This window comes from Mobula birostris, chromosome 23 (genome assembly GCF_030028105.1).
Source record: "Mobula birostris isolate sMobBir1 chromosome 23, sMobBir1.hap1, whole genome shotgun sequence".
NCBI lineage: Eukaryota > Metazoa > Chordata > Chondrichthyes > Myliobatiformes > Myliobatidae > Mobula > Mobula birostris.
The window spans coordinates 1,343,155-1,367,497 of NC_092392.1; the positions used below are offsets into that span (position 1 = coordinate 1,343,155).

General features: G+C 41.6%; 1 protein-coding gene across 7 annotated transcripts in view; it reads left to right on the top strand.

Moving 5' to 3' along the window:
- mkln1 (muskelin 1, intracellular mediator containing kelch motifs) overlaps positions 1–24,343 on the top strand; it is a 201,725-nt gene that overhangs the window by 128,942 nt on the left and 48,440 nt on the right. For all 7 annotated transcript variants that reach the window (XM_072241605.1, XM_072241601.1, XM_072241602.1 and 4 more), the window contains 2 exons: positions 9,544–9,691; positions 12,707–12,821. In XM_072241605.1, coding sequence (XP_072097706.1) covers positions 9,544–9,691; positions 12,707–12,821 — 263 coding nt within the window. The remainder of the gene's footprint in view (positions 1–9,543; positions 9,692–12,706; positions 12,822–24,343) is intronic.

A 24,343-nucleotide genomic window follows, 5' to 3' on the forward strand; every position in this document is an offset into this window, starting at 1 on the left:
GACATAACAGGTATATAGCATGATTGAGAGACATAGAAAGAGTATAATGTGCTAGGTCAGCCTAGAACACATTTAAGGTGAGGAAGAAGAGGGTTAAAAGGGTTCTGTGAGGTATATTTATCCCCTCCACATATGGCTCTGCTACTCCAAGAAAGGTAACTTGTTTTTGTAACTAATCTAATCAAGAACACTGCAAATTGGGTGTTGGCCTGCAGATGTCAGACATGGTTGATCTTGGTGTTCTGCAGTCACAGGACCCACACTGATGATTGCCTCTTAAAAGACTAAATGGTTTAATGAGTGAATGCATTCTGTAAGTACATTTTCTACAACCTACCACTTTCTTCCTATCAATGGTACTGAGAGATTTTGCATCATCCTTGCTTAATTGATTATTATCACAAGGAAGACATATAACAGAACCCTGTGGACCCAGAATGCATTCAGTCTTAAAGTCACTAAATTTCCTGTTGATCTTTACATTGCTTTCTCCCACTGAGCCAATTTTTGAAACCTTCCTCCCATCATCCTTTGAATTTCAATCTTTTTCATGACAATTTGTTATGAAGCTGTCACAAGCTTTGCTACTGTCTTTGACTGCATCATGTGCATCAGTCATCACAACTCGTTGTTGCTCCTTGCTGCACTTTGTGGCACAACATGTGGCAACCTTGCAGTATCTTTAACATTTTTGTCTTTTTTTTTTAATATATAAGGCAGGGTTGCTAGTTCAAACCTCAACCCAGCACGAATGGAAAGCGTGCAAGGAGCCGGCCAGATTCGAACCCGAGACCACTGGCCTCGAAGTCCACTGCGGATGCTACCATACCACCAACTGGCTGTCAATCTTGTTACCTCTTCAAAATGAGTCAGGTTAACTGGCTACTGATTTTCCTCCTTTCCAGAGCCTAGGATATATTTTATCTGGACCTGGTGCTTATATTCATTTGTGTAAGTTCCTTAACCCCTTACTCTTTCTCTTTTTACCAGGCCAGGATTCAGCATTCTTACTCATTGTCACTGTCTGTGTAATTTCCCTCCATGCGGACATTTACTTACTACGGTATATATCTTGCTTCTTCACATTTGACCTACTGTTTTGTTCCATATGTTACTCTTTGGGAAGTGCCCATGTGGTAGCTCACAAGTTACCTACATATCTGCAGCAAGCCAACTTTAACCTTACACCAATTAGGTACTGTAGTTACATCTCTTGTGTAAGCAATTCTAACTAATAATATGAGACTGAATGTTGACAGCTTCACTGGCAAGGTCAGTATTTAAATTCATTTATTCTGGAGAATATTGCATTCGCTGTGATGATCTTGTGCATTGTAGAAGTATTCTGGGATTTTGGCCCAATGATAATGGAATTATATATTTTCAGGACTTTCAAAGTGTGTTAGTCTATTCCTGTCTCTTTCGATATAGGACCATAAGACATAGGAGCAGAATTAGGCCATTCAACCCATTGAGTCAGCCTTCTTGCCATATCCTTTGATGCTCTGACCAATCAGAAAAAAATCAACTTTCACCTTAAATATACACACGGATTTGGTCTCCACTGCAGTCTGTGGTAGTGCATTCCACAAATTTACTACTATCTGGCTTAAAAAAAAAAATTCCTCCTTACCTTTGTTCTGAAGGGTTGCTCCTCAATTTTGAGGTTGTGCCCCCCATCATTGGAAACATCTTCTCTACATTCACCCTATCTAGTCCTTTCAATGTTCGGTAGGTTAAGATATATTGCATGGTTTACAATATCATCTCTATGTATGTGACTATCTATTGTCCTTGCAAATTCTTGAGTTGAGAAGTCATGAAGAGAAGATGGCGACGCGACGCAGCGTGCAGCAGTCCCTCCAGAATGAATATCTGTTATTTGTTAAGTAGGATGCTGTGCACAATCCTGATTTGATGGAGACGGACGTGAGAAGCACAGAGGAACATCTGGTGAAACTTCTGAAATGACTGTTTTGTTGCTGCTGCTACTGTGCGATCCAGAATCTCTGGAGGGGAAGGCCCAGAATCCTCGGTTTTGCCTGTTGCTTGGCGGCCGGGGCTGGGGTCGAAGCGCTTGGCAGAAATGGTGCTCGGTGTCGTAGGGCTGGTCGGAAGCTCGATGTTTTCGGACAGACTCAGAGTCGGCTGTGGTCGGGTGCTTCCAGGGTGCTGCTTCGTCAAGTTTGCGGCGCTGGAGGTTCATGGCAGGGAGAGTTTTTCTTCCTTCTACTGTCTGCGTGAGATGATGGGGTTATCCGGACTTTTAACATGCCCATGGTCTGCTCATAGCAAATTACAGTATTGCTTTGCACTATTGTAACTATATGTTATCATTATGTGGTTTTTGTCAGTTTTAGTCTTGGTCTGTCTTGTGTTTCTGTGATATCATACTGGAGGAATATTGTATCATTTCTTAATGCATGCATTACTAAATGACAATAAACAAGGACTGAGTGTCCTCATAATCTTTTTATATAAAAAAAAAATCTAATCTAAACTATCTGGAAATTAAGTGGCTGTCCAGACTCTTATTGGGCTCCAGGTTGGCATGATATTATTTTATGTACTCTTGACACTTCCAACAGTCATGGCATTGCTCTCAATTTGAATGTGCTTCTATGATAGCAAGATGGCAACAGTGAACCATGGTGACATATTACGGGCAACTTACAGAACTTTTAATTGTACCTCTTTTCACTGCAATCTGCAGCCTGTAATTTCCCTTCAAGCAGCATAGCTTTGAACTGTCTTAATGAACCAACAATTTCATTATCTTCTGAACTTAACCCTCAATCATGCAGGTACAGCACTCTTAAGCAGATGAAGGTACATCACCATAGTCAGAAAAGAGGGAGGAGAGGAAGACTCCCAAGTCAAGCCGAAACACCAAGCAATGGAATTCCCTTTACTCACATCTTGTTTGCAAATGTGCAGTCACTGGAGAACAAGGTTGAGGACCTGAGGGCAAGATTGCTATATTGGAGGGAAATGAGGGATTGCTGTGTTCTGTGTTTCATGGATATATGGTTTACTCTGAACAGGCAAGATTCAATGATCGGCTCTGAGAGCTTCTTGGTGACACAGGAAGGACTGAACTGCTGATTTGGAGAAGTCAAAAGGTGGGGGCCTGAGTTTCATAATAAACTCTCTGTGGTGCTGGAATACAGCAGTCTTGGTCTTGTCCCACACTGGTCCTCCCTGCCTGGAACATATAATGATTAGGTGCCAACTATTCTACCTACCAAGAGAGTTCTCCTGCAGGATCCTGACCACAGGTTACGTACCGCCAAAAGCTGATATTAACCAGGCACTTAAGATACTGAATACTGCCATCACCAAACAAGCAACTGCCCTCCCCAGTGCATTTCAAATCATAATTGGGTACTTAAATGTGGGGTGTTTGAAGAAATAACTGCCCAGTTATTATCAGCATATAACCTGCAGCACCTGGGGTCCCAACATATTAGACCACTGTTATAATATGATTAGGAATGCCTACTATTCTACGCCTAGACTGCATTTTGGGAAATCTAGTTGTATGCAGGGAGGAGGTCAGCCAAGTAAGCAGAAGCTAAAGAGCAAAGCTCAAAAGAAAAGGAGAACAGAGGTGGTTGCAGGAGACAGAGTAGTGGCTATGGGGTTGCTTTGAGTCGAAGACTCATCAGAGCATCTGAATGAGTACACCATAGTTGTCACAGACAGAATTTGTGTGTCACCACAAAATCATTCAGTGTCTTCCCCAACCAGAAGCCCTGGATGAACCATGAGATCTCTGATCCGCTGAGGGCCAGATCAGTGGCATTTAGGTCTGGCTACCAAGTAAGATACAAGAAGTCCAAATACGATCTCTGGAGAGCCACTTTGTGTGAAGTGGCAATTCCAGACCAAACTTCAGTCACTGGTGGAAGTTCAACAGCTGTGTTAAGGCTTGACTGCTATTACCTCTTACAAAATCAAATCAAGCAACATGGGTGACAACAAGGCTTCACTCCCAGATGAGCTCAATGCCTTCCATGCTAGCTTTGACTGCCAAAACATGGAGGAACCTTGACAAACTTCTATATCCCCTCATGTCCCTGTGATTTCTGTCTCTGAGGCCGATGTGAGAGCATCGTTAAGGAGGATGAACCCATGGGAAAAAGGCATCTAGCCTCGATGGGGTACCTGGCTGAGTGCTAAAGGCCTGTGCTGATCAACTGGCTGGAATGATCACTGATGTCTAACTTCTTGCTTCGGCAGCCTGTGGTACCCATTTGCCTCGAGTGGACTTCAATTATATCAATGCCGAAGAATATGATAACCTGCCTCAATGAAATATCATCCAGAAGCACTTGCATTCACTGAACTGTTTTGAGAGCTTGGTGATGAAACGTATCAACTCCTGCCTGAGAAACAAATTGAATCCAGTCCAATTTGGATTGGGTTGTCTTTTTTTACTTACATCATTCATATACATGAGTACAAATCTTTTTGTTACATCTCTGCCTAGATGTGCAATTTATAGTGATCTATATACTACTGAAACTCTCATGCTCTGTCTGTTTGTGACCTCCAATTAGCGCAAACGGTGCATTACAGCGGCACTTGGCTAAATTGAATTAAAATGTGCTAACCTACAGAATGCAGGCAAAGTTCAAGGATATATATTCGTATAAAATTGTTCATTCGCTAAAATCAACAGGCTGTCTTTCACCCGAGAGCCGATCCGCCATCATAGAAATTGGAACACAACAGCCCAACGCATGCGCATGGCCAGCCTCAGCAGTGACACCTACCGGAGCAAAAGGGCAGGGCAGCTCTATTTCGAGGGGTCACATTTCAGCTAATCACCATCAGCATGTGCGGGATTGGGACAGATCTAACTGCCACCCATCAATAAGAGAATTTTATTGTTAATGACATACTTCAAGACACACATAAACCCTTTGCTGCAGTCAAAGGACAGTGGTGACTATATCATATCCATTTAGGAGAGCGCCAACCACATCATCAAGAATAATCAGCATCCTTTGTTGTTACTGCTTCCTATCTTCTATCCAGCATTAGGGTAAAAAAAAAGTCAGCCTAATTGGTTGTTCGTCCATCGTTGAGGTCGATGAGGACCTCGACACCATTATGATGCAGCCTAATTATGCTGCATGGAAAGGGAAGGGGGACATTATGGTCAAGAGATGACACCAAACGTCGGGAAGTGGTAAGGAGAGGGAGAGAACAAGAATTGGATGAGGCTAGGGCTGCATACTCCAGGATCAAAGAGTCAGGACAAAAAAAGATGAGAGAAGAAGAGACAGGAGGAGAGGCATGCATATCTCCTGGATCGGAGACAAACAACAGACAACAGAAAAGATGTAGAGACTGGGGATGAAAGGACTGCATGTCTCCAGAATGACAATGAGAGGCACAAGGGTGGCAGGTAAACCAGAAATGATGCCATCAAAAGTGTCCTTCGTTAAATGAGGAGCAGCTATATTTGCTTAGCTACGCGTCATTCTTCTTTAATAAGCTGAGGTTTTCTACTTCAGTTTCCAAAGCAAAGCGATACCAATAGCATTCAGGAAATTTTAATGTTCATTCTGGTCACATCAGACTGCACTACTCTTCTCTCAAAGTGTGCTTGAACGGGTCACCCCGTTGTCTAGTTTATAATGAATAGTATGTAATTTGCCTATCAGCACAAGTTCTCAGCAGATTCTGTTTCATTGGCTCATCACTCAATCCTGGAACATCTGGACAACAAAAACGCATGTATTAGGGTGCTCTTCGTTGATTACAGCTCGGCATTCAGTACTAATGAATAAGGTCCCATTTGCACAGTTTGCTGTCCTTGTACGTTGGTTGTTGTCCATCCTGTTGTGTGGTCTTTCATTGATTCTGTTGTGTTTCTTGGATTTATTGTGTATGCCCACAAGAAAATGGTGACATTTATGTACTTTGATAATAAACTTGTACTTTTGTACTATGCTGCTTCTTCCGTGCAATATGTATTACTGGCCTGGATTCAGTCAGTCCCTGTGGTAGCTCTGATTGGTGGATATTTTCGTAGCCTTGGCTGAACTTTGTTTCCTGTATTCATCACTTATAGAGATAGCCTTTCGCTTTCCAACCACTGAAATTTTGTCTACTTAACCCTCAAATCAGCTCTTATTAAATCCAACTTCAGTGGCCTCTGCTAATAGAAAAACAAATTCCGCCTACCCAGTCTGTCTTTGTAACTGTAATGCTCCTTTTCAGGCAGTAACCCAGTGAATCTTCTCTGTACTTTCTCCAAAGCATTCACTTCTTGTTGTCTGGCTACATACAGTACTCCAGCTGTGTTCTAACAATATTGTTAGGCTGCATAGAAACAGGCCTTTCAACCCACCATACTTATACCAACTTTGTCTATCAATACTAATCCTACTTGTCTGCATTAATCCAGTATCCTTGTATGCCTTTTTCATTGGCCCATATGCTTCTAAAATGCATCCTTGCTGCCCCGGTTCAAAATAATCCTTTGCAACTCTAAGTATATTGACATAGCCCCGTTTGCCCCTCACTTTTTCTTGGCTCATAAATGCAGTTTGCGAGTAATTTTCAGCTTGTCATACGACGTTAATCAGTGCAATCAAGAGACAGTGACAGGTATCCTTTGTATGTTCCCTGCCATCTAATGCCCCACACACCCTTTCTACATGAGGCAATGATTGACAATACAGGTTTCCCCCACCATCCGAAGGTAGAGCGTTCCTATGAAACGGTTCGTGAGCTGGAATGTCGGAAAGCGAAGAAGCAATTACCATTTATTTATATGGGAAAAATTTGTGTGCGTTCGCAGACCCAAAAATAGCCGACCAAATCATGCCAAATAACACATAAAACCTAAAATAACAGTAACATATAGTAAAAGCAGGAATGATATAATAAATACACAGCCTATATAAAGTAGAAATACTTCTCTGCAATCGTTGCCACACTGTTCTCCGTAGTGAAAATCTCATGCAAGCGCTCTCGGCAGAAACACTCTCTCCAGTAACCTTTAAGCTATGAAGCTGCCAAATCATACCAAATAACACACAGCCTATATAAAGTAGAAATAATGTATGTACAGTGTAGTATCATTTACGGGAATCTGGAAGACAGCACCGAGCATACTGATGATGTTGTGTTAGGCTGAGTCGTTGGAGGTTGGGGAGGTGCCGTGGTCCCTACCCTCCAGGCCACCGACTGATACCGATCTGTGAAGCATGCAGGGGTGCAGCGGTGGCCGGGACGCACCCAGCACATCTTTAAGAAAAAAGCCGAAATAAACAAGCTGATCAATTAGGTGCCGCCCAGCACGTAAATGTCGGCCCAGATCAGAGGCGACACAATCGCCTCTGATCTGGGCTGATGTTTATGTGCTGGGCGGCACCTAATTAATTAGCTTGTTTATTTTGGGTTTTTTTTTCTTAAAGATGTGCTGAGCGCGTTCTGGCCACTGATGCATTCTCCGCGGCAATGTATCGGTCCGTGGCCTGGGGGTTGGGATGGTGGGACACTGCGGTGTCACCTCATCGTATGTTCCCATCAGGGCAGGCAAGTCATCTTCTATGTCTGCCTGCCTCGATGTCGAAGGTCGAGGTTCGTCGTCTGCTGCGGCTGATGTGGAAGGCTTGAAAAACGACAGTATGCTTGACTGCTTAGCCTCGCGCATTTTTCTATCATACAGTTCTTTGTAAGCACTCAAACCATCTTGCAAATATGCCCTAAACTGACGTACCCTTTCAAAATTAAAGTTGTACTTTATCATTGCAGCGAAAATCTCACGCAGTTGCTTCAGTTCGCTACTGCATCCAGTTTCGATTGTTATCCTTTCCTCTTCCAATTGCATCAGCTCTTCATCTATCAGTTCTTGGTCATGGGATGTCAAAACTTCTTCAACATCATCTTCGTCAACTTCCACAAACCAAACTCACTTTGTCCTTACTTCGTTCACCACGATTGAAACGTTAATTATGTCTAGTTTTACGCTAAGTGTAACACCCTTACGAGCTCTTTTAGGCTTTTCCAATACCTTAGAACTCATCTTGCAAACGGCTGCTCACAGGCACGTGTTTGAGCAATGCTGGCGAGAATGCAGTTCCGAATCCGGGGGAGGAGCGGCTACTCGGAGCGCACACTGCCTTTTATCGCTTGCTGCCTTTTTTCGTAACAGTGAAGACACCTTCTGTTAGCAAAAACAGGTCTTTCGTAACAGTGAGGTTTCGTAAAGCGAACGTTTGAAAAACGGGGGACACCTGTACTGTGTATGTTGGAAGAAATGCAGTTGGTGTTTAAGATGTGGTTTTAGTGAAAGGAAATCCAAGTGCACTTGAGATGATCAGTTGATGACATATCTTTCATTTCTTAGGTCATCTTCAGATGCCTTTCACATTAATTTTCCATTGCAATGTGGCCCTACAGCCTTCAGCACTGTTTTATTGAAGCAGAAAGCAGGCTTGAGGAACAGCACTTCTGAAATAAAAGCAGAACAGTGAAAATGCTCAACTTGTCAGCTGCATCTCTGGGAAATGAAACACTTTGCATTTCAGGTTGATTACTTTTCAGAATGTTGTAACAAGCTTAACCAGAAGTTAACCTTCGAAAATCAATAGTGAATTCAGCATTATAAATAATAAGCAAATCCAGCATCAAATTTCACATTTCTAGCATTCAGTGTATTTTCTTCCTGTTGGTAACTTCAGAACTTTTTGACTCCTGACTGCAATTCCAAGAGTAATGCAGGATTTGCTGAATTAATATCTCCATTGTGCCTTTAGGTTTAATTTCATGGGAAGGGTTATAATTTTTAACTATTTCTAAGTGTTTCACTACAACACAATTTTAACATACAACAACAATTGAACATACTTCAGAAACCCAATGTCATCTTTTGACGGTATGCAGGAAGTCTAGTATGTACAGAATATATTTCAGAAATTAAAATATTTCTGCATGTGCTAATTGATGTTAAAAATGCTTATTTTGAATGGAAAATAGCTGATTGCAGATGCAGAAGGGATTGCTGGAGATGACCAGGTCAGACAGCACCTGCTGAGAGGGATTAATAGTTTTCTTCTATTTTCCTTTCTCTTTGTGCCATCACATTCCACCTCACCCTCCACCCCAGTCCCTAACACAGTAATTCCACATATCCATTAAGCGGAACCTGCCTAAACATGGGCTACTATTTGTTCTTTGATCAGTATTCAGACAATGTGGTATATTGGTGGTTTTACGATAAGTCATTTCTTTTGTTTTGCTAGACCATGCAGCTGGCTAGTACTTTCTGCCCTTTGACAAGGAAATACAAATTTCTGAAGTTTATGCTATCTTCACTTGATCAAAGTTAGTGAAAGGAGAACTTTTGATCTTCAGCATATATTGTTACTTTTACTTGGCATCAAGTTAATCACCAAATTGTTGGTTTAAGAGAAATTACAAAGCTATTGCTCATTTTGCAACTGGTACCATTTTGTAACATTTTAAAAATGCTTGTACTTTTTTAAAAAAAGTGTTTTTCTGAGTGGTTGTGCTCTTTAGTTCCAATGACAGGTTTCACTCAGAGAGCTACAATTGACCCTGAACTGAATGAGATTCATGTCCTCTCAGGCCTCAGTAAAGACAAGGATAAACGGGATGAGAATGTTCGCAATTCTTTTTGGATTTATGACATTGCACGAAACAACTGGTAAGAAAAAATTACCTGATCACTTGTAATAAATGCACATTGGTAGTACCTGATTATTTTGTACCGCCTGACTGATATTCACTGATGCTTTTTTTGATTGTTGATGACACTTGTATTTGAGAAACCTGCAGCACTGAAGTGCATGTGTAAACTACAGTGATCATTCAAACCAGATTTTTGTGTGTGTATGTATATATGTATGTGGGGGGAGGGGGAGAAGGGAAAATGTGCTTGCACAATTTTTAATGGTTGTTTTCAGTATGTACGCTTTGCTTTTCCTATTTCCCCAAACAGAACAGAAATATGTATTCTAAGCAATATCTATGGTTGATGCTTTCTGGATTGCGCTTGAGCAAGGTGACTGTTTATGGTTTATGATTTGCCTTGTTCATTGGTAATATTTCATTTGAACCATTATCTGCACTTTCTTAATATCTTTACAGAGTGATGTTGACAATTTCCTGATGTGCACGAGGAAGATTCTGAATTGAAAAGTGAAATTTGTAGTTTGGTATTAGAAAATAGAGTGTATATATAGTATTTTGTTTCTGCTAACAGAATGGGTATTTTCAAATGGATTGAATCTTGTCCTATTTTAAACCAAAATTGCAAGTCCAAAGGAAGTTGTCTTTAATGCCTGCTCTTGTTCTCAGGCATCGTACCTATTTTTAAAGAAGCGTCACACATCTGTATTTTGCCTTCCTTGGAGCATGGAAATGATCATCTGAAATAATCCACGTTCCCTCTGTTGTGGCCATGTATTGGGATACTTGCACTTCACTTCCTGAGCTGGTGGGATTTAAGCTACCTCACTGAGGGAGTCTTCTGAAATAGAAAGACCAGTTCAGCTTTCCTGATCTATGTGCTCATGATTGCAGATAATCAGCTGGCAATACAAGCTAAAACATTGTTATGCAGCAGTTTTTACTGATTGCTCTGACCCTGACGAGTGAAAGGTGTCAAAAATGATGTATCTGTTGAATTAAATTGTACCAATGCCAGTAATGAGTAACTGATGAAGACAAGCAGCGTGGAGAAGCATGGCGCCTAGGCAACAAGATCAGTAGATGGAAGAATCCCCATCAGGTCAAATAAGTGATAAAACAGCAGAGGACGCTGTTCAGACATGGTTTACTCACTTTAAGAACCTGCTGGGAAGCCCTCCAATGATCACAGAAGAAGAGGACATACCCATGATACTAACACAAGTTGACATCGATGACAGCCCATTCACCATTGAGGAACTGAGGAAGGCCAAATATGCACTCAAACAGGGCAGGAGCGCTGGACCAGATGGGATATCACCAGATGTCCTGAAGAACTGCGACCTGGATGACATCTTGCTGAGCATATGTAATACGGCACTGATGAAAGGCGACAAACCAGAACAGTGGTCACTCTCAAACATTATCCCAGTCCCCAAGTCTGGATCCCTCACGAAGACAGATAACTACCGTGGTATCAACTTGACCTGCATCTTAGCAAAGTTATACAATAGGATGATCTTGAACAGGATTCGCACTGCCATTGACCCTAAGCTAAGATTTAATCAGAATGGTTTTGGGCAGAAGCGCACAACAGTAATGCAAGTACATGCTCTCCGTAGAATCATCAAGGAAGTCAAGAAGAACAGCCTACCAGCCGTGCTTACTTGTATCGATTTTCGCAAAGCTTTTGGCTCCATTCACTGAGGTAAAATGCTGAAGATCCTGAAAGCTTACGGAGTGCCAGACCATCTACTGAGAGCAATAGAGTCCAGCTATACCAAAACCATGGCGAAAGTTGTATCACCAGATGGAGAAACAGCAGTGTTCGAGCTCCTAGCTGGTGTGCTGCAAGGAGATGCTCTGGCACCCTACATCTTTATAATTGTCCTTGATTACGCTCTACGTCAAGCTACCAAAGATCATGACGAGCTTGGTTTTACCATAAAACCAGGACTAAACCAGAAGGGTCAGACCAGTTACTCTCACAGATTTTGATTTTGCAGACGACATAGTCCTGCTCTTTGACCAGATGGAAGAAGCACAGCAGCTACTGACAAAAGTGGAAATTGAGTGCACTAAAGTTGGACTTCACCTAAATGATAAAAAGACAGTACATGGTGTTTAACTGCGACAAAGGTACTCTCAAGACCGTAAAGAATGATACCATTAAGAAAGTTTTTGACTACAAGTACCTCGGGTCAAGAATGATGAGTTTGGAGAAGGACATAAAGATACAGAAGGCGCTGGCGTGGAGGGCTATGAACGACATGAAATCTGGAAGTCGAACCTGACCAGAGGGCTTAAAAAGAGGTTTTTCATAGCAGTCATAGGGTCCATTCTCACGTACAGATGCGAGACGTGGACACTTACCAAGACTATGCAAAAGTCTCTAGATGGTTGCTATACACAAATGCTCCGGATAGCTCTTGATGTCAGTTGGCAACAGCACATGACAAATGTCGAGCTCTATAACGACTTACCGATGCTCACCACTAAAATCGAGGCGAGAAGACTGCAACTAGCGGGGCACTGTCTACGCCACCCCGAGCTACCTGCCAGCCTAGTCGTCATATGGGAGCCCAAGCATGGGAGGATGAACCCTGGGCGCCCTCCCAAGACTATGGTCAACACGCTCCTAGAAGACAGCAGCATGGCTAATGTAGATGAACTGAACACACTGATGAGGGAGAGGGAGAAGTGGAGAGTCCGTCGTCGTGCCTGACACCGGCCCCCTAGGCCTGAGCCGACGTGGTAGTGGTAGTAGGAGGAGTAGTAGTAGTAGTGCCAGTAACATTCTCTGCTTGTAGACTGCATCAGAAAGAGGGCCATAATTTCAAAATGCATTACCAATAGAATACTGATAAATTCTCATTGATGTGGATCTTGTTGTGATGGTACTTTAAACTCAGTTTATTTTTTATTGTACACAATTTTCTTTGAATATAATGAACCTTTTTGTAATTTGTTTACATGAGAGCTATGGTTATATTTTAAGCTATGTTTCCTTCATGTTTTTCTGTGGGTATAGGTCCTGTGTTTATAAGAATGATCAGTCTTTAAAAGATAATTCTAACAAGAGCCTTCAAGAGGAAGAGCCGTGTCCCCGGTTTGCACACCAGCTGGTATATGATGATATGCACAAGGTAAAGGACATTTCTTGCCTGTCTTCATTTTTTTTCTCTTATTGTTCTGTTGTTTTCCCTGGTCTCCAGCAGAGGGAATGGGAGTGTGCTCAAAGTCTGTCCAAGTGCTTTACTTCCAGTTTGACCAGAAATGTCACTGAGGCTTTGGTGGTTCCAGTAATGTATCAGATGAGAGTTTGCTTCTGGGAGCTGTCTGCACAGAAATGCAGATTTTGCTTTGGTTCTTGCAGAGTGTGTTTAGAGCCTTTTCTTGGGATTTTGTTCTGGGAGAGGACGCTTACCTAGGCATGACTATCCTTGTGGATTTGGAAGGTTTTTAAGAGTTTGTACTAGAGTACTCTGAGGTTCCTACTGTATATTATCCTTGTCTTTGGATTCAGGGGGTTGTGAATGGCTGTCAATCAGTAAACCAGAAGCAGGTTTTATAGGTCTTCAAATGCCTTTTATTTCCTCAGGCAGCTGCAGATGTCTTGATATCCTGGCTGTAGGAGCTTTCTGGTGGATTTTGTTTTATTGATGTCTATTCCTGAGAGATGGCACCCTAAAAAATTTGAAATGATGTACATTAAGTTGTCCCTTGCTGCAGGTCTTGATTGTTGGAGGAGTAGTTTGGATCTTTTTATGTAAAATCCAGTACATTGCAGTTAATCAGTCAACAGTGTCAGAGAGCCTCACCTTTCAGTGCTCACACAAACAACTGTAATATGATGGCTGAGGTTAGATTGCCTCTGCTTCTCGATCCAAAACAAATAATTTTTAGACTTCTACAGTAGTGGAAAGTGTGTTGGGGGTGAATCATTGTAGTTAGAAAGTTGACGAGAGCAGTTGCTTAATACAGTTCTCCAGTGGGGTAGTCTCCAGTGGACTCCCTGATTATTGTCGTGGTAGTACATTATTGTGGAGTGCAAAGAGGAACATCTTCTAAAATAATCCTTGATTTTTGGAGTTGGAGGCTTTTGTGGGTCAAGAACAAACATTGGACAATCACAGATCTTCTTTCATGCACTTTTCTTAGATTTGGTTGTTGGTGAATATCCATAAGATATAAAAGCAGAATTAGGCTATTTGGCCCATCAAGTCTGCTCTGCCATTTGATCATTCCCATATCCTTTATGCTTCCTATTGGCAAAATTGGCATTGACAACTCTGGACAAAGCTTATGAGCCATTTGGCATAGAATCATTTTCATGTGGCCTCCAGCATGGATATTTTTCTATATTTAGCATAGTTGATGTTTCACTTAAAGGTTATAACCTTCAGTTTTGTGCGAAGTGCACTGAGATGTCTTGAAAGGTGAAATGTAAACTTGGCCCTTTTAATGCACAGGCTTTTCAGACTTGAGACTTTGGCAGGGATCTTGAACAAGCATCTTTTGGGTGGAAACTGCAGTGCTGTTTTCTCAAAATGAGGATTAGGCCATTAGGGATGCAAAAGAGGGGAAAAAATCTTCAATCAATGAGGGGTGAATCGTTTAGAATTTTCCTCTCTGGGGTACTCTGGAGCTTCTGTCATTGTATTGAAAACTGAAGTAGAAAAATTTCTGGCTATCAGTGCATTTGGGAGATAAGGCAGGAAAATGGTGTTGAGGTAGAAGATCGACCATAATTTTGTTGACTGGTGGAACATTCTCCAGGGTATGAAGCGATCCATGTCTGCTCCACCATTCCATCATGGCTGATTTATTATCCCTTTAAACCTCATTCCCCTGCCTTCGTCCCATAACCTTTGGTGCCTTTACTAATCAAGAACATATCAACCTCTGTTTAAAGTAAACTTTTAAATTTGTTACTTTAGCCTTGGTTAAAGTAAGTGGATGAAATGAGACGAATTGGCATTGTTTTCCCTCTGCATAGCCCTGTCATTTAAGTAGTGTATTTGTTGTATCCTCCTTCAAACATCGGATTTATTTTGATCCCCTTTGCCCTGAGGATAGAGTTTGTTTAGATGTCCTGAGGTAAATTCACTCTGTACAATTGGCTTTCAGAAGCCAGAGCTTTAATAGTAAATGCACAAAGGAGAATCTTCAATTTCAAACTAAATCCATAAATTTCAAATACCTTTGAAAAGTGATGGTCCCCTCTCATACCCAGGAAGATAAAACCTCTTTGTGTTTCTGTGTATTTGTTTCATCAGTGAATCAGAATTGCCTTTTTGCTGCCAAGTAATTTACAGTGGGAGGTGATGCATTGCTTTGTAACTTTATTCTGCTAAAGCACTTTGTGATTCCAGCAACTTAATTCAGCTTAGTTCACTTCCAGTGAGATGGAATCAAGCCAGAGTCAAAATCCTTTCAATGTTAATTGCTTAAACAGTTTGGCAGTGTTCACAAAGATGTCTAAATGGAAATGGCCAGAGTTGAGTTTGTGTTTCTAGGTAAGAATGATCTTGAGAGGTGAGAAACTTTTAAAAATTTGTTCAAAGTATCAGCTTCAAGGTACCACATGCAACTGCTGCAATGAAAGCATAAAATCTAGGAGCAGAGTTAGGCCATCGGGCTTTTTGAGTCTGCTCCACCATTCCATCATGGCTGATTTATTATCCCCTTAAACCTCATTCCCTTGCCGTAGTCTCATAATCTTTGTGCCTTTACTAATCAAGTACGTACGAACCTCCGTTTAAATAATTCCAATGACATAGCCTTCAGGGCCATCTGTAGTGATGAATTCCACAAATTCACCCTCTGGCTGTAGAAATTCCTCCACATCTCTGTTCGAAAGGGACATCCTTCTATTTTGAGGCTGTGCCCTCTGGTCCTAGACTCTCTCACTATGTGAAACATCCTCTCCACATTCACTCTATCTAGATCTTCCATCGATAAGCCTTTACAGTAGTTGTCAAGACAGTGCATCTAATCTATGTTCAAAGAGTATTACTTGGTAATGAAAAATGATAATACTTTGAGTCATAGTCGTACAGTATGGAAACAGACCTCTTTCATTTATGCTATTACAAATCCCTGTCGAACCGCATTCCTCTGAACTTTTGCTATCGATGAATGTGCCCTACTATCTTAAATGTTAATGTACCTTCCTCAACCACTTTCTCTAACAGTTCGTTCCATATATAGTTGCAAGAAAAAGTTTGTAAACCCTTTGCAATTACATGGTTTTCTGCATTAATTACTCAAAATGTGGTCTGATCTTCATCTAAAGCACAATTACAATCTGCCTAAACTAACAATCTGCACAAGCAATTGTCCTTCTCATCAATACTGAGTAAGTACACCATTTAAACAATCACAGTCTAGGTATGTGAACCTCTGGGGTAATGCCTTCTACAAAAGGTATGATATTGTGGCCATCACTGAGACGTGGCTAAAGGATGCATGTCTCTGGGAGCTGAACGTCCAAGGATACACAGTGTATTGGAAGGATAGGCAGGTAGGCAGAGGGGGAGGCGTGGCTTTATTGGTAAGAAATGATATCAAATCATTAGAAAGAGGTGACATAGGATCGGAAGGTGCAGAATCTTTATGGGTTGAGCTAAGAAATCACAAGGATAAAAGGACCTTGATGGCAGTTATATACAGGCCTCCAAACAGCTGTAGTGATGTGGATTACAAATTACAACAGGAAATAGAAAAGGCTTGTCAGAAGGGCAGTGTTATGATAATTGTGGGGGGATTTTAACATGTGAGTGAATTGGGAAAATCAGGTTGGCACTGGATCTCAAGAGAGAGATTTTGTAGAATGTCTGCGAGATGGCTTTTTAGAACAGCTTGTTGTTGAGCCTACTAGGGATCGGCTGTACTGGATTGGGTATTGTGTAATGAACCAGAGGTGATTAGAGAGATTGAGGTGAAGGAACCCTGAGGAGGCAGTGATCATAACATGATTGAGTTCACTGTGAAATTTGAAAAGAGAAGCCGAAATCTGATGTGTCGGTATTTCAGTGGAGTAAAGGAAATTACAGTGGCCTGAGAGAGGAACTGGCCAAAGTTGACTGGAAAGGGACACTAGTGGGAAGGATGGCAGAGCAGCAGTGGCTGGAGTTTATGCGAGAAGTGAGGAAGGTGCAAGACAGATATATTCCAAAAAAGAAGAAATTTTCGAATGGGAAAAGGATGCAACCGTGGCTGACAAGAGGAGTCAAAGCCAAAGTTAAAGCAAAGGAGAGGGCATACAAGGAAGCAAAAATTAGTGGGAAGACAGAGGATTGGGAGGTTTTTAAAAGCTTACAAAAGGAAACTAAGAAGGTCATTAAGAGGGAAAAGATGAACTATGAAAGGAAGCTGGCAAATAATATCAAAGAGGATACTAAAAGCTTTTTCAAGTATATAAAGAGTAAAAGACAGGTGAGAGTAGATATAGGACCAATAGAAAATGATGCTGGAGAAATTGTAATGGGAGATAAGATGGTGGAGGAACTGAACGAGTAATTTGCATCAGTCTTCACTGAGGAAGACATCAGTATACCGGACACTAAAGGATGTCAGGGAAGAGAAGTGTGCACAGTCACAATTACGATAGGGAAAGTACTCAGGAAGCTGAATAGTCTAAGGGTAGATAAATCTCCCGGACCAGCTGGGGAGATTGCGGAGGCATTAGCGATGATCTTTCTAAAGTCGATAGATTCTGGCATGGTTCCGGAGGACTGGAAGACTGCAAATGTCACTCCGCTATTTAAGGAGGGGGCAAGGAAGCAAAAAGGAAATTATAGACCAGTTAGCTTGACATCGGTGGTTGGGAAGTTGTTGAAGTCGATTGTCAAGGATGAGGTTACGGAGTACCTGGAGGCATATGACAAGATAGGCAGAACTCAGCATGGATTCCTTAAAGGAAAACCCTGCCTGACAAACTTATTACAATTTTTTGAGGAAATTACAAGTAGGTTAGACAAGGGAGATGCAGTGGATGTTGTATATTTGGATTTTCAAAAGGCCTTTGACAAGGTGCCAGACATGAGGCTGCTTAACAAGATAAGAGCCCATGGAATTATGGGAAAGTTACATACGTGGATAGGGCGTTGGCTGATTGGCAGGAAACAGAGAATGGGAATTAAGGGATCCTATTCTGGTTGGCTGCCGGTTACCAGTGGTGCTCCACTGGAGTCTGTGTTGGGGCCGCTTCTTTTTACGTTGTACATCAACGATTTGGATTATGGAATAGATGGCTTTGTGGCTAAGTTTGCTGATGATACAAAGATAGGTGGTGGGGCTGGTAGTGCTGAGGAAACAGAGTCTGCAGAGAGACTTGGATAGATTGGAAGAATGGGCAAAGAAGTGGCAAATAAAATACAATGTTGGAAAGTGTATGGTTATGCACTTTGGCAGAAGAAATAAATAGGCAGACTATTATTTAAATGGTGAGAGAATTCAAAGTTCTGAGATGCAACGGGACTTGGGAGTCCTCGTGCAGGATAGCCTTAAGGTTAACCTCCAGATTGAGTCGGTGGTGAAGAAGGCGAATACAATGTTGGCATTCATTTCTAGAGGAATAGAGTATAGGAACAGGGATGTGATGCTGAGGCTCTATAAGGCACTGGTAAGACCTCACTTGGAGTACTGTGGGCAGTTCTGGGCTCCTTACTTCAGAAAGGATGTGCTGACGTTGGAGAGGGTACAGAGAAGATTCACTAGAATGATTCCAGGAACGAGAGGGTTAACATATGAGGAACGTTTGTCCACTCTTGGACTGTACTCCTTGGAGTTTAGAAGAATGAGGGGAGATCTCATAGAAACATTTTGAATGTTGAAAGGTATGGACAGAGTGGATGTGGCAAAGTTGTTTCCCATGATTGGGGAGTCTAGTACGAGAGGGCATGACCTGGGGATTGAAGGGTGCCAATTCAGAACAGAGATGCGAAGAAATTTTTTCAGCCAGAGGGTGGTGAATCTATGGAATTTGTTGCCACGGGTGGCAGTGGAGGCCAAGTCATTGGGTGTATTTTAAGGCAGAGATTGATAGGTATCTGAGTAGCCAGGGCGTCAAAGGTTATGGTGAGAAGGCGGGGCAGTGGGACTAAATGAGAGAAGGGATCAGCTCATGATAAAATGGCGGAGCAGACTCGATGGGCCAAATGGCCGACTTCTGCTCCTTTGTCTTATGGTCTAATAGCTATTTGTATTCAGGTGCTCCAATCAATGAGATGGGATTGGAGGTGTGAGTTGTAGAGGTGCCCTGCCCGAAAAGTATTTTTAAAAAAAGACACAGAAAGTCAGGTTAATGACAGAGCCTGCTCTTCTCAAGAAAGATTTGTTCATGTGCACCATGCCTCAATCAAAATAAATTTCAGAGGACCTTAGAAGAATAATTGTAGAGATGCATGAAACTGAAAAAGGCTACAAAAATTGCATTTCTAAAGCCCTGAGTGTTCATCAGTCTACAGTGAGAAATTGTCTACAAATGGAGGAAATTCAGTACTGTTGCTACCCCTGCTAGGAGTGGGCATCTTGCAAAAATCACACCAAGAACACAACATGCAATGCTGAAGGAGGTGAAAAAGAACATATGGGTAACAGCACAAGTCTTGCAGATAGCCCTAGAACTTGCTAAAGTCACTGTTCCTGTGTCCACAAGAAAAACACTGAACTAGAATGGTGTTCTTGGAAGGACACCACAGAGGAATCCACCATTTTCCAAAAAAAACATTGCAGCAAGTTTCAGGTTTGCAGAAGACTACCTGGATGTTCCACAATGTTTCTGAACTCTAAACTCCATGGAGTACAGTCCAAGAGCTGTCAAATGTTCCTCATATGTTAACCTCTCATTCCGGGAATCATCCTAGTGAATCTTCTCTGAACCCTCTCCAACATCAGCACATCCTTTCTGAAGTAAGGAGCCCAAAACTGCACACACTACTCCAAGTGAGGTCTTACCAGTGCCTTATAGAACCTCAAAATTATATCCCTGTTCCTATACTCTATTCCTCTAGAAATGAATGCCAACATTGTATTCGCCTTCTTCACCACCGACTCAATCTGGAGGTTAACCTCAAGGCCATCCTGCACGAAGACTCCCAAGTCACGTTGCGTCTCAGAGCTTTGAATTCTCTCGCCATTTAAATAATAGTCTGCCTATTCATTTCTTCTCCCAAAGTGCATAACCATACACTTTTCAACATTGTATTTTATTTGCCACTTCTTTGCCCATTCTTCCAATCTATCCAAGTCTCTCTGCAGACTCTCTGTTTCCTCAGCACTACCGGCCCCAGCACCTATCCTTGTATCATCAGCAAACTTAGCCATAAAGCCATCTATTCCATAATCCAAATCTTTGACGTACAAAGTAAAAAGAAGCGGCCCCAGTACAGACCCCTGTGGAACACCACTGGTAACCGGCCGCCAACTGGAATGGGATCCCTTTATTCCCACTCTGTTTCCTGCCGATCAGCCAACGCTCTATCCACGTATGTAACTTTCCAGTAATTCCATGGGCTCTTATCTTGTTTTAGCTCTGGTAACCGGCCGCCAACTGGAATGGGATCCCTTTATTCCCACTCTGTTTCCTGCCAATCAGCCAACGCTCTATGCACGTATGTAACTTTCCAGTAATTCCATGGGCTCTTATCATGTGCGGCGCCTTGTCAGAGGCCTTCTGAAAATTGAAATACACAACATCCACTGCATTTCCCTTGTCTAGCCTACTTGTAATTTCTTTAAAAAATTGCAATAGGTTTGTCAGGCAAGATTTTCCTTTAAGGAAACCATGCTGAGTTCTGCCTATCTTGTCATATGCCTCCAGGTATTCCGTAACCTCATCCTTGACAATTGACCTCAACAACTTCTCAATCACCAATATCAAGCTAACTGGTCTATAATTTCTTTTTTGCTTCTTTGCCCCCTTCTTAAATAGCGGAGTGACATTTGCAATTTTCCAGTCCTCCGGAACCATACCGGAACCTATCAACTTTTGAAGGATGGTTGCTAATACCTCCGCAATCTCCACAGCTACTTCTTTGAGAACACGAGGGTGCATTCCATCTGGTCCGGGAGATTTATCTACCTTTAGACTATTCAGCTTCCTGAGTACTTCCTCTGTCGTAATTGTGACTGTACACATTTCTCTTCCCTGACACCCTTGAGTGGCCGGTATACTGCTGATATCTTCCTCAGTGAAGACTGATGCAAAATACTGGTTCATTTCCTCCACCATCTCCTTATCTCCCATTACAATTTCTCCAGTGTCATTTTCTATTGGTTCTATATCTACTCTCACCTGTCTTTTACTCTTTATATACTTGAAAAAGCTTTTAGTATCCTCTTTGATAATATTTGCTAGCTTCCTTTCATTGTTCATCTTTTCCCTCTTATTTGAGGTTACCTCAAAAAATTCCAATAGGTTGGTGAGGCAGGATCTTCCCTTCATGAAACCATGCTGGCTTGGGCCTATCTTGTCGTGCACCTCGAGGAATATCATAACCTCATCCTTGAGGATCGACTCCAATAACTTTCCAACTACCGATATCAGACTAATAGGTCTGTAAGTTTCTTTTTGCTGCCTCCCTCCTTTCTTATACAGCAGAACTGCATTTGCAACCTTCCAGTCCTCTGGAACCATGCCACAGTCTATTGATTCCCGGAAGATCATTTCCAATGCCTCCACAATCTCCAAAGCCATCTCGTTATGAACCCGTGGGTACACCTCATCCGGTCCCGGAGTCTTATCTATTCTTAGTCCATTTAGCTTCCCAAGCACTTTCTCTCCAGTAATCTTCACTGTACCTAATTCTATTCCCTGAGACCTCTGGCTATCAGGTATGTTGCTAATGTCTTCCACTGTGAAGACTGATGCAAAATACTCATTTAGTTCCTCTGCCATCTCTTTCTTACCCATTATAATTTCTCTAGCATCATTTTCAAACGGTCCTGTATCTACCTGTGTCACTCTTTTACTCTTCATATATTTAAAAAAAACTCTTTATATTGAAATATATAAAAATGCATTAAAAACTTTGTTAATTGCCAACTTCCTTCATAATTCATCTTTTCTTTCCTAATGACTTTCTTAGTTTCCTTCTGTAAGTTTTTAAAAGTCATCCAGTCCTCAGTTTTCCCACTAATTTTTGCTTCCCTGTACACCGTCTCTTTTGCTTTTATTTTTATCTTAACCTCTCTCGTTAGCCACATTTGTGCCATTTTTCCACTCATGATTTTCTTTTTTGGAATATATTTTTCCTGCGCTTTCCTTATTTCTTGTAGGAATTTCTTCCAATTCTGCTCTACTGTCCCTCCATCTAGCTTACTTTTCCAGTCCTCTCTCATAGCACTGTAATTTCCTTTGTTCCACTGAAATATCGATACACTTGATACCAGCTTCTCCTTTTCATATTTGAAACTGAACTCAGTCATATTATGATCACTACTTCCAGGGGGTTCCATTACCTCCAGCTCCCTAATCGCCTCAGGTTCATTACACAGCACCCAATCCAAAACAGCCGATCCCTTGGTGGGCTTATGGACAAGCTGCTACAAAAAGCCATCCCGTAGGCATTCTACAAACTCCCTCTCCTGAGATCCAGTACCTTCCTGACTTTCCCAATCCAGTTTCATATTAAAATCCTCTATAATTATCTTGACATCTTCCTTCTGACACGCCTTTTCTATTTCCAGCTGTAACTTGTAGTCCACATCCCGGCTGCTGTTTGGAGGCCTGTATATAACTGCTATTAGTGTCTTCTCACTCTTGCCATTTCTTAATTCAACCCATAAGGATTTTACCTCTTCTGATCCTATGTCCCTTCTTTCTAGTGATTTGATATCATTGCTCACCATCAGGGCCAAGCCACCCCCTTTATCTACCTTCCTATCTTCCCTATACACTGTGTATCCTTGGACATTCAGCTCCCAATCACATCCATTATTTAACCATGACTGGGTGATGGCCACAATGTCATATCTTTTAACCTGTAGCTGTACAAGAAGGTCATCCACTTTATTTCTAATGCTGCGTGCATTTAAGTACAGTACATTTAGATTAGTATCTGTTACCGATTTTTGCTATACTTCCATCACAGTTTGTCTGCGTTCACCCTACCTCTGCCATTCTTGATTTTGTACACCTCTATTAAGATTACCCCTCATTCTTCTAGAATCTAGTGAAGTCCCAACCCCTCTCCATAATATCGTCCCTGAAATCCTGGCCAAATCCTCAAATCTTCTGTATGCACTTTCCAGTTTCACAGCATCTTTTCCATAATGGGGTGATTCCAACTGCAGCCTCAGCAGTGTTTTGTGCAACTGAAGCATAACATCTCAGCATCTATACTCTGGTTTTAATTTCTTGTAGAATTGTGATCTATCCCAGGAATATTTTTCCAACTATTTCTAAGATACCATTGGCCTGCAGTATTTCAGTTGAGGTAATTTATTTTTTTCCAACTGGTGCCTCAAGGCAGACACATTGCATATGTCCTGTTTGGAAAAACAAAACACTTTCTTTTATTTTGATACCCTATAATAGGGAAATACACAGGGTTTCTTCCCGTACGATAAATAGAGCTCTGCAGCAATGGTCTTCCAATTTTATATCAATTTCTTCTGCAGTCTGAAATATTAAGTGAGAGAAATGCAGCACTTGAATGATCCAGTACTCTGCATTTGGCTTTTGGTTTGACTATCACAGATTTGTTTACTAGAGTCAAAAGCAGAGAGGTGGGGTTTTTACCCTACTATGTCCATGCTGTCTTTTTGCCCAGCTGCATAAATCTCATTTGCCTGCATTATATCCAGTACGCTGCCTTTTCCACCACCTCTGGCAGTGTGTTCCAGGTGTCAAACACATTCTCTCATATTTTAAACAAACACCCACCTCAAACTTCCTTTATAACTCCTTCGTCTTACTTTAAATCTCTGCCCCTTTGTTTTTGATACCTCTACCATGGAAAAATTATTCTGAGTATCTACCTGGTTTATAGTATCATTATAACCCTTGTATAATTTTATTCAAGTCTGTCAGGTCTCCCTTAGCAGTCTTGATTCCAGAGATTCCAAACCTAGCCTATTCAAGCTCTCCCTTAGGAGAGCAGCAGGTGCAGGCAACATTCTGGTGAGTTACTTTAATTCTTACCAGCACACTCAGATCCTATACAGGTTTCCCCCGCTATCCGAAGGTAGAACCTTCCAGTCAAACGGTTTGTAAGCTGGAATGTCGTAAAGTGGATAAGCAATTACTATTTATTAATATGGGAAAATTTTTTGAGTGTTCCCAGACCCAAAAAATAACCTACAAAATCATGCCAAATAACACATATAACCTAAAATAACAGTAACATATAGTAAAAGCAGGAAGGATATGATAAATACACAGCTATATAAAGTAGAAATACTTTTCTGCAGCACTGTCTAGTGCAGCGAAAATCTTGCGGAAGCGCTTTTGGCAGAAACACTCTCTAGTAACCTTTAAGCTATGAAGCTGCCAAATCATACCAAATAACACAAAAATACACAGCCTATATAAAGTAGAAATAATAAGTACATCATTTTGGATACTGTTGATGGGGATGACCTCCCAGGGACAAGTTGCATTGGTTGCGTCTCTGGCACTGAGATGGGACCCTCAACTTAGAAGGGAAGGAGGGAAAAG